Source organism: Budorcas taxicolor, chromosome 1, assembly GCF_023091745.1.
Source record: "Budorcas taxicolor isolate Tak-1 chromosome 1, Takin1.1, whole genome shotgun sequence".
Lineage (NCBI taxonomy): Eukaryota > Metazoa > Chordata > Mammalia > Artiodactyla > Bovidae > Budorcas > Budorcas taxicolor.
In genome coordinates this window covers 131,943,297-131,957,378 of record NC_068910.1, presented here as the reverse complement: position 1 = coordinate 131,957,378, position 14,082 = coordinate 131,943,297, and the positions used below count along the sequence as shown (strand labels likewise).

The following is a 14,082-nucleotide window of genomic DNA, read 5'->3' as shown; positions in this document are numbered from 1 at the left end:
TCCTGAGGCTGCTCAGCACGCTGGAGTCCGGAAGGCTGTGGAAACTAAACATGTTAATACACAGAAGTCCATGTCCTACCATTTCATCTTGGATGGCTCCAGTCATTAGAAAGTTCAAATCCCTTCCCCTCCCAAGCCATTCTGCCAGCCTACCACACTCTGAAGACAGCAAACACATTCACTCTTAGGATTCTGTAGGTGAAATTCCCCAATCCTCACGTGCCCCCAAGCCCCTCAGTGTCCTGAATGGTCTGCCCTAGACACACCCATGCTCCCAGTTCCCAGAGCTATCCCAAGGCCAGGAGTGGGGTGGCAGAGCCTGAAGGGAGTAACGTGCCATATTACACTATAATTTACTTTTGGAAATAAATATCTATGCTTTCATAATTCAAAATACAGGAAATTAATCTCAACACAAATTCTGATTTTTGGATCACAGTTTAAAAAAAAAAGTTGAGAAACACCATTAGTGAATCTCTTAAAATATGACACCCAACTGTCATACAGTGCTGGCAAAGACTTAAGCCAGTACAATTCTTTTGAAAAGCTATTTGGCACAATTAATCAAGTATCTTAAAAGCATTTCTGCTCCTCCACGTGGTAATTCCACTTTTGAGAATGTGTCTCAAGGAAATTCACAGAGATTCTGACACATATGTGACTCACTCATTCCTACTCATAAGAGTCAAAAATTGTAAACAACTTGAACATCCAACATCGGGGGAACCGTTTCTTAGAACAAACCACTTGACAGGAGGAAACAGGAATTTAAGTGATGTTTTCAAAGATTGTGCAGTGAAAAGATATTTGTTTTAATGTTAAGTTTTTAAAACAGAATTTAAAATGTACATGGTATGATTACAACTATACAGCCAATTATGCTAAGAAAATGACCGGAAGAAAAAGAAATTCACCAAAGTAAGGCTGTGCCCTTGAATAGATTTTATTCTTCTCCTTTGTGTATTTTTCTAACCATAATAGGCATGCCTGATACAAATACTTTTTTAAAATTACCATCATTTGGCTACCATCATGGAAACAATTAGCAATCTCCAAGTATCTCTCCACTACAAGAAAATGCAACTTTAGAGAAATCTGGCAGAAACCTCAACTAAGGGAGCAATGTTAACACCATCAGGAATGGGTCAAATGAACATATGTTTCCTGACAGAAGGTACTGAAGGAAGGGAGACATCATCCAAAACAAAACTGAGGGACACTCTTCAAAAATGCCAAGGTGCCCGAAGACAAAGACTGAGAGAGTGGCCCAGATTAAAGGAGATTAAAGAGAAGTGACAATTAACTTCAAATTCCAACATGTGATTCTGGATCAAGTCCTAAGCCAAGAGCTACCTTCCTGATTTTGACTGTTGTTCTCTGGTTATATAAGAGAATGTCCTTGCCTCTTAAGAAACAATAAAGTGTTTATGGGACAAAGGAGAATCGTGTCTGTAAACTTTATATATGCAGAGGGAGAGTATGATAAATGTGATAAAATGTTAATATTTGTGGAATCGAGTGAAAGGAAGGTGGAAATCCTTTATACTCTTCTTGCAGCTCTTCTCTATCTCAAAATTAGAGTTAGGGAAAAAACACCTAAAATAAGAGAAAGAAGAAAAAGAGAGAGATGCCCAGAATACAACCAAATACTGCCCCTCCTCTTTCACAGGCCTCCTGATACCCTCGACCATCTACCCAGCGTGCCCTGGCACCTTCCCAAGCGAGAGCAGTGCTTATCTTCCCCTCTTCACTTTGAGTGGACTGACTGCTGGCTCCTCTGTTCACCTGACACTGTGTAGTTTTTAATAAGAACTATTCTACAGAATCTGCAGAGAACTCTGCATGCAACGCATACCTAGAATGGCTCTGACGAGAGAGAAAAAGAGAGCGAGAGGGAAATGTTCATTTTTAAATACAGGTAATTTATGCTCCTTAAATGGATAAATTGTAAGCATCTGTTACCAATCACCATGGCTAAATACCCTCTTCACAAGGAGCTAAGGCCTGACCTCAAACCAAGTTTGAAGATTTCACCACTGATATTTCCCAGTGTTCAAAAGTCCACCACCCAGCAGCCTTTGAAATAAAAATGAACACTGCCTGGATGGCACGTGCGTGTGTGTGTGTGTGTTTGTGTGGCAGAGACAGAAGCTTGGCCCTTGGAATGTGGACCCCGACTAGCTGCAGCTGAGGAGCTAAATGTGCTAAAGAAAGAGAGGGAAACTGGAAAGCACTCAGCTGGGATGGAACCCAACCCAAGAGAGGACTCTTTAATCCTGAGAGGACTCTTTAATCCCAACACCGAAGGTCTGGGGACGAGGCCATGATCACTGCAAGAGCTGTGAGTTTAGAGTGTTCATGTGTGCCCAGGAGCCAGCAAAACTGCTCACATGACTGTCCCAGCTCATTCTCTTGATAAGTGAACTAAGTAGGTACTTTCAATATACCTAGTCTATAGATACGGAAGCCAAGATGAAGAGTTAGAAACTTGCTCAACATTACCCAGCAAGTAGGTAAAAGAGCTCTGACTTGGACCCAAGGTGAAGTGGGAAGACCAAGAGCCACACACATCTCACCACTTGCTCCCATGAATGCAAAGCCAGGGTATGTCTTATATTTTGCTTCCTTTAAAAACCACACCTTTGACGTGGGCTCCACAGTTTTCCCACCCATTTTCCATGGCACAAACGTGGCTGTCAACAAGGAACAATTCAGGGGCAGGACGACTGATCCAAGAGCTTATAAAAACAGGTTTTTTTAATCCTGAAATTGCAACTGCAGTGCATTTAACCAGGACTTAAGTCCCTAAAGCTTTTAATGTTGTGGAAAACCTCTTCAAGAGCCAAGAGGGCTCTGGGCTGCTGCCAGCCTGGTGTGCCAGGCCTGCTAACGAGGAAGAGCTGGAGGAGGAAGCAGAGAAGTAGGCAGCAGGGCCCGAAGAAGAGCAGGTGAATTCCCACTCCGGAAACCCAACCCTGTCTCAAAGCTCCATTAATTGAAAAGAAATAACAATTCAAGGGCTCATGACCCATGAGATACATCTGTGCTTTGATATACAGTATCTCATTCAATCCCCTAAAGCTGAGAGTTGAAATCAGTATTTTCTATCCCTCAGGCCTTAACCCAAGAGCAGAGTTATAAAATCGCTTCAGTGGGTTACCACCAGCATTTTTTTAAATAACAGTAAGAAGGAACCATCAGTGTGTACATTGGTAGCAAGACCAGTTCAGTTGGAAATCTGCATCCGTTATGTTCATATATAGATATATGTACTTGGTTATAAATGTAAAATGCAAAACTGTTCTTGCAGGAATTGCAGTAAAAATGTTTGAAAACCTGCTGTAAACAATCGGTGTGGGAGGTGTACTATCCCTACTTTAGAGATGTGAAAACTGAGGTTCAAAGAAGTAAAGACGCTCAACTTAGGTGAAGCCTAAAACAGCAGAACCGGGACTCAGAGGTCTTCTGGGCACAGATCACAAGCTCTTGTCTTTGCCTGTCAATGCACACACTTCCCACTGGTGTGCCTCAAGCTCTCTCCACTCCCCAGAGCTCCACCCAAACAAGACCCGAGAGGCCAGCAAGTCGGCTTCCCCTTCCAATCTAGCTGCTGAGCGCAACCCACTGGAAAGAGCTTCACGGACAGCGGGAGCCGTCTCTTCTCTGCTACCTGTTGTGCACAATTCCCTCACTGCCCACAGAAAAAAGCAAAAACGGCACACGCTCCAGCCGAGTGAGTCTCACAGTGTCACTGGTGTATGTGGCTCTTATCATGGGAAGAAGCTGTGTCATGCCACTCGGCCCAAAGAGGCAACTCTGGCTGGCAAGATACTGTCCACCACGTAAAATTAATGTCAGCTTGTAAACGTCTCTGGTTTGTAGCTGTACAACAGCAGTAAGTAAAAGCTTTCTGGAAAGATAGCTTCCTGGGCCTCATCCTTGAAGAAAATCATCTTGTGGATCTGGAGAGCCCAAGAATCCATTTTTACACATACCTCTTTAAGGTGGTCGGAGTCACAGCTGGGTTGGAAGGCCACTAACCCATTTTTCAAAAACCTCCTCTCTGGACCCCATACCACTCCCCACTCCTTCACAGCCAGAATTTTCCACCTCCCTCCTCCCCGTCTAAGCAGTCCTTAGCATCCTCAGATCTGCCCCCACCACCAAAGAGGCTCCTGGTGGAGGTTTGGCAATGACCTCCATGTGGCTGACCCGGCGGGCACCTCCACTTCTCCTTTTGCTCAGCCCCGGCACAACACACTTGGGCTCCCTTCCACCTCTCCCACAACCCTTACTGTCTTCTTTGTAAATCCACTGCCACCATCCTGCAAATCCAGAAGTTCCTCAGGGGGCTCACTCAGTCCACCTTCTCTACCTGCCCTACGCCGTCCCCTGGGGTACCCCACCTGAGCCGCACCCCTACATTAACATCCCCATCCAGACCTCCCTTCTGAGTGCCACAACCTCACATTCTGCTCACTCCATGGCTCTTCAACAGGGATCCAGCATAATTTTCAAATTTAAAAGCCCAATTTTCACACAAAGACTGAACATATTTCAAAGTGTTATCAGCTCAATAAGGGGCCCACTAAAATGACAAAGCTAGGTCAAAAGAGGATGTAAGAAAGAAAAAAAAGGTTAATAAAAAAATTTTTTTAAAGAAGTTATAGAGAATTCCCTGGTGGTCCAGTGGTTAGGACTCTAAACATTCACTATTGGGGGAACTAAGATCCTGTAAGCCCACAGCCAAATTCTTTAAAAAAAGATGTTATAAGAAACTTAAATGTGATCGATGAAAAAAAAGTATGATATGATTGCTAAAAGAGATAACAAGCCAGTTAATATCCTGAAGAATCTCTCTTCCCTACCTAACAGAAATCATCTGCATCCTTTCTAAGTTTACAGAGTATGGGTCCTAAGGAATAAAAAACACAGTGACAATCCCTAAAACACTGGATGCCCCTGAGGTGGGCTTCCTAGACAGTGCTCCAGCGTGACAGTAGAAAGTCATGGAATCATATTTAATTTCCAAGTTTGAGGATAATTTTTCTTACACTGGGGTCTGTGAATTTGGATGAGATCTTTATTTTCACTAATTTCACTGAAATTTAGCCTTCCCTTTATTATGAATGTAGGTAACCAATTACAGTAGCACTGACAATGTCCGTGACTTCGTCACCAATAGAAATCACATCTTCTCAGCACAAGAGGATTGCTGCAGACATCTACGCTCATCACTACTTACAATTTACAGAAATTATCAGCTCTGTCACTAGATCTTCCTACATGATGCATTAAAAAAAATACGTACTATTTTGTCACAATTTGTTAAAATATTTTGATAACTATTTCAATATCACGGGTTTCTTCTATAATCCTATGCATACTGTTTTATACATTTAAAAACATTTTTTTGAGAAAGGGTCCATAAGTCTTGAGAGAGGCCTTTTCTGACACCCTGCAACAGGGTAGGGACCCTTGTTACACACGCTCTAACCACTTTATCTCCCTCCTTCTAGCACTTCCTACTTGAATTAAATAATAAATTAGTGGCCTCTCACCAGGCAATGGGAGGAAGGGATGGTATCCATCCTTTTTATCAGTTTGTCCCCAATGCCTTGGCACAGTATGTCTGGTTCATGAGAGTCTCATGAGGTATCTGTTAAAAACAAAAAAAGATCTGTGGAATGAATGAACATGATATATGCAACATGCAAACAGTGGTCCATGTTCCTTTGAAATAAGGAGCATGTACAACACCCTGCCCAGGACCCAGCCAGGTCAGACTCCTTGGTGAGAGCAAACCTGCTTGTTCCTCGGGAGACTGCCCTACTTGGCCCTAGAGCAGAGCTTTCCAGCCAAGCCCACGACTTGGCTCAGAAGCTATATCACCCTTATGTTTAAGCCCCAGCGTAAGCCCTCGACCTCGATCTCCATTAATACCTTCCAAGGCAAGGATTAAAGGATCTGCTCACAAATTAAAGACATCTGCTCATGCCAAGGGGTTAGAGGAATGGTGGGATTCTTTGCAGTGATGGATGCTCTACTCCTGCCCCGGCCAGCTGTGAGGAGCAGGAAACCCTGAAGCCGGGCACAGGCTCGTGACCAGGCCATCTGGGCACAGAGCACACATCCAAGCTGGGGGCTCAGTATGATCTCAGGGAATAAAAAGATGCAAAAAGGCTATTCCAACCCCACATCCCCACCCCTCACCACATAACTGCAAAGCTCATTATTTAGAAGTGATTGTAAACTGGTGAATGGAATGAGGCCCTGATGGACGTTACCGAGGGAGTAACGGGGACAGTTACCTAGAGCCCTGCAGGGAGGGTGATGAGAAGGGCGAGGAGGGTGGTCAGTGAGAGCCTGGCTGCAGCCCTGTCTCCTGTATTCAGGCCATCAGGGAGCTAAAGAACAAGGATCACGGACACCCCAGGTAAATGACTGGTGCTGCTATTTCAGAAAACAGCACCTGCCAAGGAGGCTGCTCAGTCAGATGACCCATTCATCTGTCTACGCCCTCCCCTTCCAGGCCATGCCCATCAATGGTCTCTCTCTCCCCACTCTCTCTCAACTTACCCATCCCTCTCTTGAAGTAACAGTACTCAACCAGCTTATCTTACCCAGCTCGTGTGGGACACGGAACTACACAGACGTGAGATACACCGAAATACTTTGCAAGCCCTCTACAGTGTACCAGGTGTTTTATAATTCTTGTCGACAGGTCAAATGGGAAGCCACAGACTCAGGTCAGTGCTGCAGGATGGGCAAGGCACAGTGCTCCTTCTCTCTCCTGCCAAGATGCCAGGAGGAAACGAAAGGAGGGCAAGAAGACCACCAAAGTCTGGTGATGCAGGAGAACTTAGGCTCTCCTACACCCTGGGGGTCACTCTCTGGTCCACTGTCAGCCTCCCAAATCTACTACAACCACCAAGAGAAACACAAGAGCCTCACAGAACAAAACCACAAAGCTGGGGCAAACCCTCCAGGGAGGCAGTGTGGTTGGTATCTCCAGTCTCAAGAGAGGATCCACTTTCAGAAAAAAGGGGAAAAGCAGAGCACTTAAACTCTTAGCCCTTCTGTGTACACACACCCACACCTCCCACCCATCAAGAGTCTCTGAAGGGCCCAGTGCAGAGGGGCAAGGAGCCATCAGGACCTCGGCTCCAGCAACCCATGATGCAAGAATCCAAGAATCATGGTACAGCCCCCTACCCATGGCTCACAGCCTCCACTCACAGCCCCTCTGGCCCTTCACTGGCTTCCAGGCACCCATTCTCCAACCACCTGAGGTGCCTGCCGGCTCCTATTTATTGGGCGTGCCCATGTGCCATGCACGATGCTGGGTGCTCCCTGTATTATTTCTGATCCTTTCAACTCTGCACAATGGGTATTATCACCACTGCTGACAACAAGAAAATAGGCAGAGCCCAAGGTCACACAGCTCCTGAGTGTGGCTAAAAGCTCATATTCTTTCCATAACATCACACTGGACTTCATCTTGTAGATAACAGAGAAGAAAGTAAGAGGAAGAAAGTGTTGTTTTGGGAAAATTAATCTAGTCTCTCCCGCTCCAACCCAGCCCTGCACTGTGGCCTCATTGTTCTTGTTATTAAAAACGGCAACTTTCATCATGTCTCTCCATTGTCTACAGATTTGAGTCCTGAAAGCTTTGCCAGGCATCGAAGGTTCTTTTTTACTGGATTCACTTTTCTAGTCTTATTTCCCCAGCCCCAGACTCAAATCCTTCTGTCCATCTAGCATCGTCCATTGCTCCTCATTGCCTACAATTCTGTCTTGGATTCCCTGCCTGCAACACTGAATCCTTTCAGCAAATATGGACCAGGGATGACTGCATGTCAGGTTTGGGCGAGGTGCCAGCACCCAGAGGATCCCCACTGTCACAGAGCTCAGGGTCTGCCCTCCTTGTGAGGCATAAGCTAGGGCCCTTCTCTGGTCGCTGGGTGCCCCAGAGGCTGACTCTGGACAGAATCCACAGCACCCTGTTTGCCGCTCCTAAGGCACCTGGCCATCCCCCCAACTCAGGTGCCAGTTCTGTTTTAACACTTCCTCTGCAAAGTGCTTATTTCTGTGGGAAAAGTGCACTCCAGGTTCCAAGCAGCATTATAATTGGCAATTAGGCCCCCAGGCCAGCCCACCAGAGCCTATTAAATATATAATGGTGTAGAACCTAAATACATATACACTAAAAGCTCTGCAGGAGAGACGGGGCAAACACCTGCTGCTCCCTGCACCTCTGCCCCCTGTCCCACCAGGTTCTGAGCTTCATGCCACCCTCAGGGGCAGAAGCCTGGACAGTGGCGTGGGTGGAAGGAAGCAGGTGGGAGCTGGATGACATAGATGGAGTGGGAAGAATGTCCATCTGTAATTCAGGAGCCTGGCTCTCACACCGCCTTGTCTTTACAAACTAGGCGGCCTCACGTGGGTGAGTCCCTTCTCTCTCAAAGCCTCATTTTTCTCTTATAAAATCAGAGAATTTTGAATTAGGTCAATAGTTCTCAGACTTCTGAAGCTCACAGAGTAGCAGGATATATTTTAAAATATAATTTAAATATATATTTTAAAATATGTTTAAATTATGTATATAACATACATATCTGAATTTAGATTTTTATCAATCGAAGGCTTTTTAAAAAAAATCACAATACAGTATCACTGCTTTCATCTTTTTTTCCGAAAGGACACTCTAAGCCACTCCCCCAGCACCGTCTCAATATGGATACCATGCCAGAGAAATTAAGTTTTTAAACTGGAAATACTCAGAATCATGAAAAAAAAAAGAAAAAATTCACCGTTGTTATTTTTCCCACTTGTCTATGAACCTGTGAAAAGGTCATCACAGGCCCACTCTGGGCCTCAGCCTGACACTGAGACGCTTGAGCAGGGTGAGGGTGCGTTCTCCCAAGTTCTGGATGGAGACTATAGGACAGTCAGCATGGACGGCCTGAGGAAGGGCTGACTGCAGGGGGAAGCTAAATGGGACAGCATGAAGGGCCAGGCAGCTGCAGGGGTGTGGGGACAGGACAGCCTGGCCCCCACAGCTGCAGGCCCCATGCACAGACACCCAGCCTGGAAGGGCTAGGACCAACTTGTCCAAGTGTTGACTGCACCTCTTTCCACATCACAGTGTTGGAAGACTGGGAGTCCTCAAAGAAACATTTTTTTAAGTTCCTTTACTAACTTCTGATTAAAAGCTAATGCACATTCATTAAATTCAAGAAAACTTGGGAAATATAAAAAAAAGCATAAACAAAGAAGTAAGCAAAAGTCACCCACAACTCCACCTTCCAGAGCAATCACTGTTGACATTTGGATGTTCGGCTAATCCCTCGCCTCTGTAGCTAGCTTCAGCCACCCTGGGATTCCGTTTTGTATCCCGCTTTTCCCCTAATTATCATATACAAGTACTTTTTCGTGTCCTTAGACAGTCCTCATAAGCATTATAAAATATTTTGAAAATAAATCCAGCATTCTAGCAAATACATACATCCTTTATAAACATCACTTTCCATGGTATGGGTAGGGCTACAAGTCATTTAAGCATGTTGCTATTGTTAAGCATGAAAGCCACTTGCATATTTTTGCTACTGTAAAAAATAGGATGTGTGTACACCCCTGTCCATGAATCTCTGTAGACTCCTTCACACTTCTTTGCGTTTCTTGGGTCACAGCCCGGGGCCCTGTACATATCAGCTCTCAGTAAATACTGAGTGAACAAAGAAACTCAATCAAGTCCCAGGAGCTGGGGAACCCTTATCACATGGACACAGTTAATATTTACAGAGGCCCATCCTGGTGTCCGGGCTTCCTCAGTGGTAAAGAATCTGCCTACAATGCGGGAGCCGCAGGAGACATGGGTTCGATCCCTGGATTGGGAAGATCTCCTGGAGGAAGGCACAGCAATCCGCTCCAGTAATCTTGCCTGGAGAATCCCATGGACAGAGGAGCCTGGCAGGCTACAGTCCATAGGGTCGCAAAGACTTGGACACACTTGAACCAACTTAGCATAGCATGGCACCCTGGTGTCCACTCACCACTAGTCACTGACTCTACACCTCAGTCTCACACCTGCTAAGCCAATCTTGGGCTTGGGGAAAGGAGAAAATGCCAGTTCCTTGCTGATGACCCCCAGGTTCTAGTGCTCTCAGCAAACCTACCTACCCTCCACACCTCCCGTGGAGGGCATCAGCAGACCTCAGCTGCCTAGATGACTCCCACACTCGCTCCTGACAGCTCAACGCACCTCTCAGGAAAGTCGTGGCTGACCTTCCCTCTAAATTAATGCACAGCTCTCCTTCAGTGGTGCTCCCAGACCGTCGAGTGTTGGGTATTCACTCCTCTGTCTTTATTTGCCCACAAGACTGACTTCCCTGCCCAACTCAGGGCAACACGGGAGGGCAGGAACAATGTGTATTTTGCCCTCCATCCCAAATCCAACCCAGTGCCAGCCAATAAATGAATGTTTGCTGAATGAAACTTCTTTCTGGTCAGAGTCCCAAGTCTTTCATTTTCACAAGAGGGAAAAGAAAGGGGAAGAAGAAAGTAGACCTCCTAAAACAGACTGAGTTCAAACACCTTCCCGGGGTGGCACTGGAGACGGCCCCCTCTGCACAGTCCAGCAGCCCTGCCTGGCCCAGAGACCACCCAGGCCAACTGGCTGAGGGAACAGAATGAAAACAGAGCATCAGACAAGCCTAAACAAACCTGGGCAAGTGACACTGCCCCCTCCAGCCCCGCTTCCAAGAGGCAGAAACAGATCTAGAGGGGCAGGGGCAGCTTCCTTTTCTGCCCACTTTCAGACAACCAGAAACTACTGGGCCACTCCTCACTGGTGATCCCAGAAGGGCACAGTATTGAGAGCTGGAAGTGTTTAAAACAACTCAATCCACACTCCATTTTTTCTCCTCACGCGTTGTCCAGCATCCTTGCCACACCCAAAAGAAAAAAAAAACGAAACTGGAAAATCCAGGTTGGAAAGAGTGCCAGCAGCAGGAGTCTCTCTTCAGGAGCTTCAGGAAAAGAAGGAGCCAAAGCTGTCCTATAATCAGGGAGACCAGAAACTACGAGAGAGGTATGGAAGGAGACCGTATCACACACCCATGGGAACACCAGGGCCAGCCCCGGGCCCTTGGGGCTGTGGACACACCCATTCCGACCTCTCCGCGATGCCCTGAGGTACACTCTCCACCCTCAACCCCAAGGGTATCAAATTGCTCCGGAGATCCCACACTCCCATAACCCGGGCCCGTCCCTCCTCCCCTCTTGTAGGATTTCGAAATTTAGAGCTTCCTCCTCCAATTTGTCATCCGATCATCCTGGCAACCGTGCGGGGGGTGGAGGGAGAGTGGTATCTAAAGCGTCCCCATTTCACGGATGAGGAGACTAAGTCACCTACATTAAAATGATAGGCCGCATCACAAGCCAGAAAGTGGCTGAGGTTCCAGCCAGCCTCAGCTGGGTAAAGGAGCAGAACTCCCCGCCCCGGCGACCCCACCCGGCCCAGCCAAGTCTGGCCAGCGGGGGCTGCTCGGGAGGGCAGTCCATGTGGTGGCCGGCAGTTTCCCGGCTGCTCAGGGCCAAAACCAAGAACTAGGTGGTCCTAAAACAAGGTTTTCGGCAGTGCAGGTGCCAAACATCCCCTTCCCACCCCAAACTCACACAGGTGCAGGGCCCCGAGTCTGGGGCGCAGTGCCCCCCCCACGCCGCCGGCTTTCCGCCCTAGCCCATGGCCGCGCCCTGACCTGCACCCCCATAAAGTCGTGTCCACCGCGCAAGCCCCCAGCCAGCGATCTCCCGGCGCCCCCGGGCTCCCCCACCCCGGGCTCCTTTCGACCTTTGAGCGCCGAAGCACTTCGCAGGGAGGGCACGGCGACCGCCCCGCCGCCTCCCGCACAGCCACCGGGTCCCCGCCTGTCCAGCACGCATGCCTCCACCCAGGCGACCGGAGGCATCATCTCCCCGCAAGCCCCGGGAGCAGGGAGCTTGGACCTGCACGCCGGGCGCACGTGCCTTCCCGGCCCGAACCCCAGCGCCACAGCCTCACCCAGACCGCCAGCGGCAGGAGCAGCCACGCCGGCACGACCCGCGCCATCCCTGCTGCCGCTGCCCCCAGCCGGCTCCGGTCCCCACTCGGGCTCCAGCGACCGCAGCTTCGCCGGGTGCAACCGCCGCCGCCACTTCCCAATTGCTCCCCGCCTCCGAGTTCCCGGTGCCACGTCTGCCAAAGCATGCGCACCACGCTGGGAGAGCCTGCCCGGGAGAAGTGCGTGCTGGGAGTTGTAGTTTGCAGCACGGCTGAACTTGGCCCCCTGGCCAGGTAGAATCAAGAGCCTAGTGCGGTATGGTCAAGGTTAGAGTAAGGGAAGGCAGTTAGTTAATTTGGGGGGCTTACTCTGTGCCTAGAACTTTAGAAAAAGCATGTCCTTCGGCTCACAGAGAAAAATTTTATTTTCCCCACTTTGAGGATGAAGAGGTGGCCCAGAGAACTTCAGTCATTTGACCCAGATTACACAGCCTGCAAATGGCACAGTCCAGTTCTGCTTGTGGAGGCCGGAAAAGCCCTCATCCCTGCCTCCCACCTACTGTTCCTTTTCTGCATTCAAGAAACCTTTATTGACCTGTTGGAAAACAATTTGACATTTCCTCAGAAAGTTGGATACAGATTACCATATAAGCCAATAACCACATTCCTGGGCATGTACCCCAAAGACTTGAAAACAGGCATCCAAACAACTACTGTCACACAAATGCTCACTGCAGTCTTGTTCACAATAACCAAAAGGTGGAAACAACCCAGGTGTCCACTGAGAGATAAATGGGTAAACAAAATGGGATATATTCATACAGCGGGATATTATTCCATCATTAAAAGTAATGAGCTACTGATGCATGCTACAATGTGGATGAAGCTCGAAACTATTATGCTGAGGAAGAAACAAAAGTATGCATATTGTATGATTACATTTTTATGAACCATCCAGAAACAGGCAAATTCAGAGGCACAGAAAGTAGATTAGTGGTTTCCTGGGGCTGAGAGGAGGAGGGATTGGCGAGTGACTCTTCACTGGGTGCAGGATCTCCTTGGCGGGTGATAAAGATGTTTTGAAGCAAGACATAAGCGATGGTTGCACAACCCTGTGAATGTACTAAAAGCCACTGAATTGTACACTTTAAAATGGTTATTTTTTATGTTTTGTGAATTTTATCTCAATAAAAAAACCTTTATCGAACCGATTCATGTGCTAAAACATTCATGCATGGCATCAGTTATTCATTTAAGAATGTTTATTAAACACCTACTATATTCTGAGGCTTGAGATGGACAAGGATGTATAATCTAGGATTGATAGGTTATAGCTAAAAGAGCTTTTCATAGTCTGGAGGTCCCAAGTTCAATGCCTAGAAGTCGTCCTTGATCCATCCTCACTTCTCAACAGGCCCATTCAACCCATCACCACGTCACGTCAGCTCTACTGCCAAAATATTGGATTGGCCAAAAAGTCTGTTCAAGTTTTCTAAAAGATGTTATGGAAAAAATCCAAACAAACTTCTTGGCCAACTCAATATCTCTCTCCCAAGTCTAAGTTACTGACATCTCACCCCATGCGAGGGTAAGGCTGCTCCTTCTATTTGCCTGCTCCTTCCTCCCTATACCCCCTACAATACAGTTGTTAATGTCAGTTGGATTTTGTTTGCCATTTCCTTGAAACCCTCCAATGGTTTCCCATTGCCCATAAAATGAAATCCAAACACTTCCGCATGAGCTGTGAGCCGTGAATGGTCTGGGCCTGCCCTCTGGACTTCATCTACTATCTCTCCTCTATGTTGTCTACTTGGCTCCAGTTACACAAACCGTTATTTCCTGCACATTCCCGGCCATCAGAGCTGTTCCTACTTCAAGGCTAGTACTTTTCCTGCCTTAACACTTTCCCTGGCCCTTGGTCCAGCTGCCACCTTCTCATCCTTTCAGGGCTCTCCTCTATGTAAGAGAAAGGCCCTTGGAGCAACCCATTTAAAGGAGATTTTACCCTCTCCACCCCAACCCCTTATTCTCTAACTCAG

General features: G+C 47.4%; 1 protein-coding gene across 1 annotated transcript in view; it reads right to left on the bottom strand.

The window, feature by feature from the left end:
- PDIA5 (protein disulfide isomerase family A member 5) overlaps nt 1–12,177 on the bottom strand; it is a 93,420-nt gene extending 81,243 nt beyond the window's left edge. Inside the window, exon 1 of the mRNA XM_052642914.1 lies at nt 12,065–12,177. Within this exon, the coding sequence (XP_052498874.1) occupies nt 12,065–12,112 (48 nt within the window). The 5' untranslated portion in view covers nt 12,113–12,177. The remainder of the gene's footprint in view (nt 1–12,064) is intronic.
- Nucleotides 12,178–14,082: the final 1,905 nt, after the last annotated feature.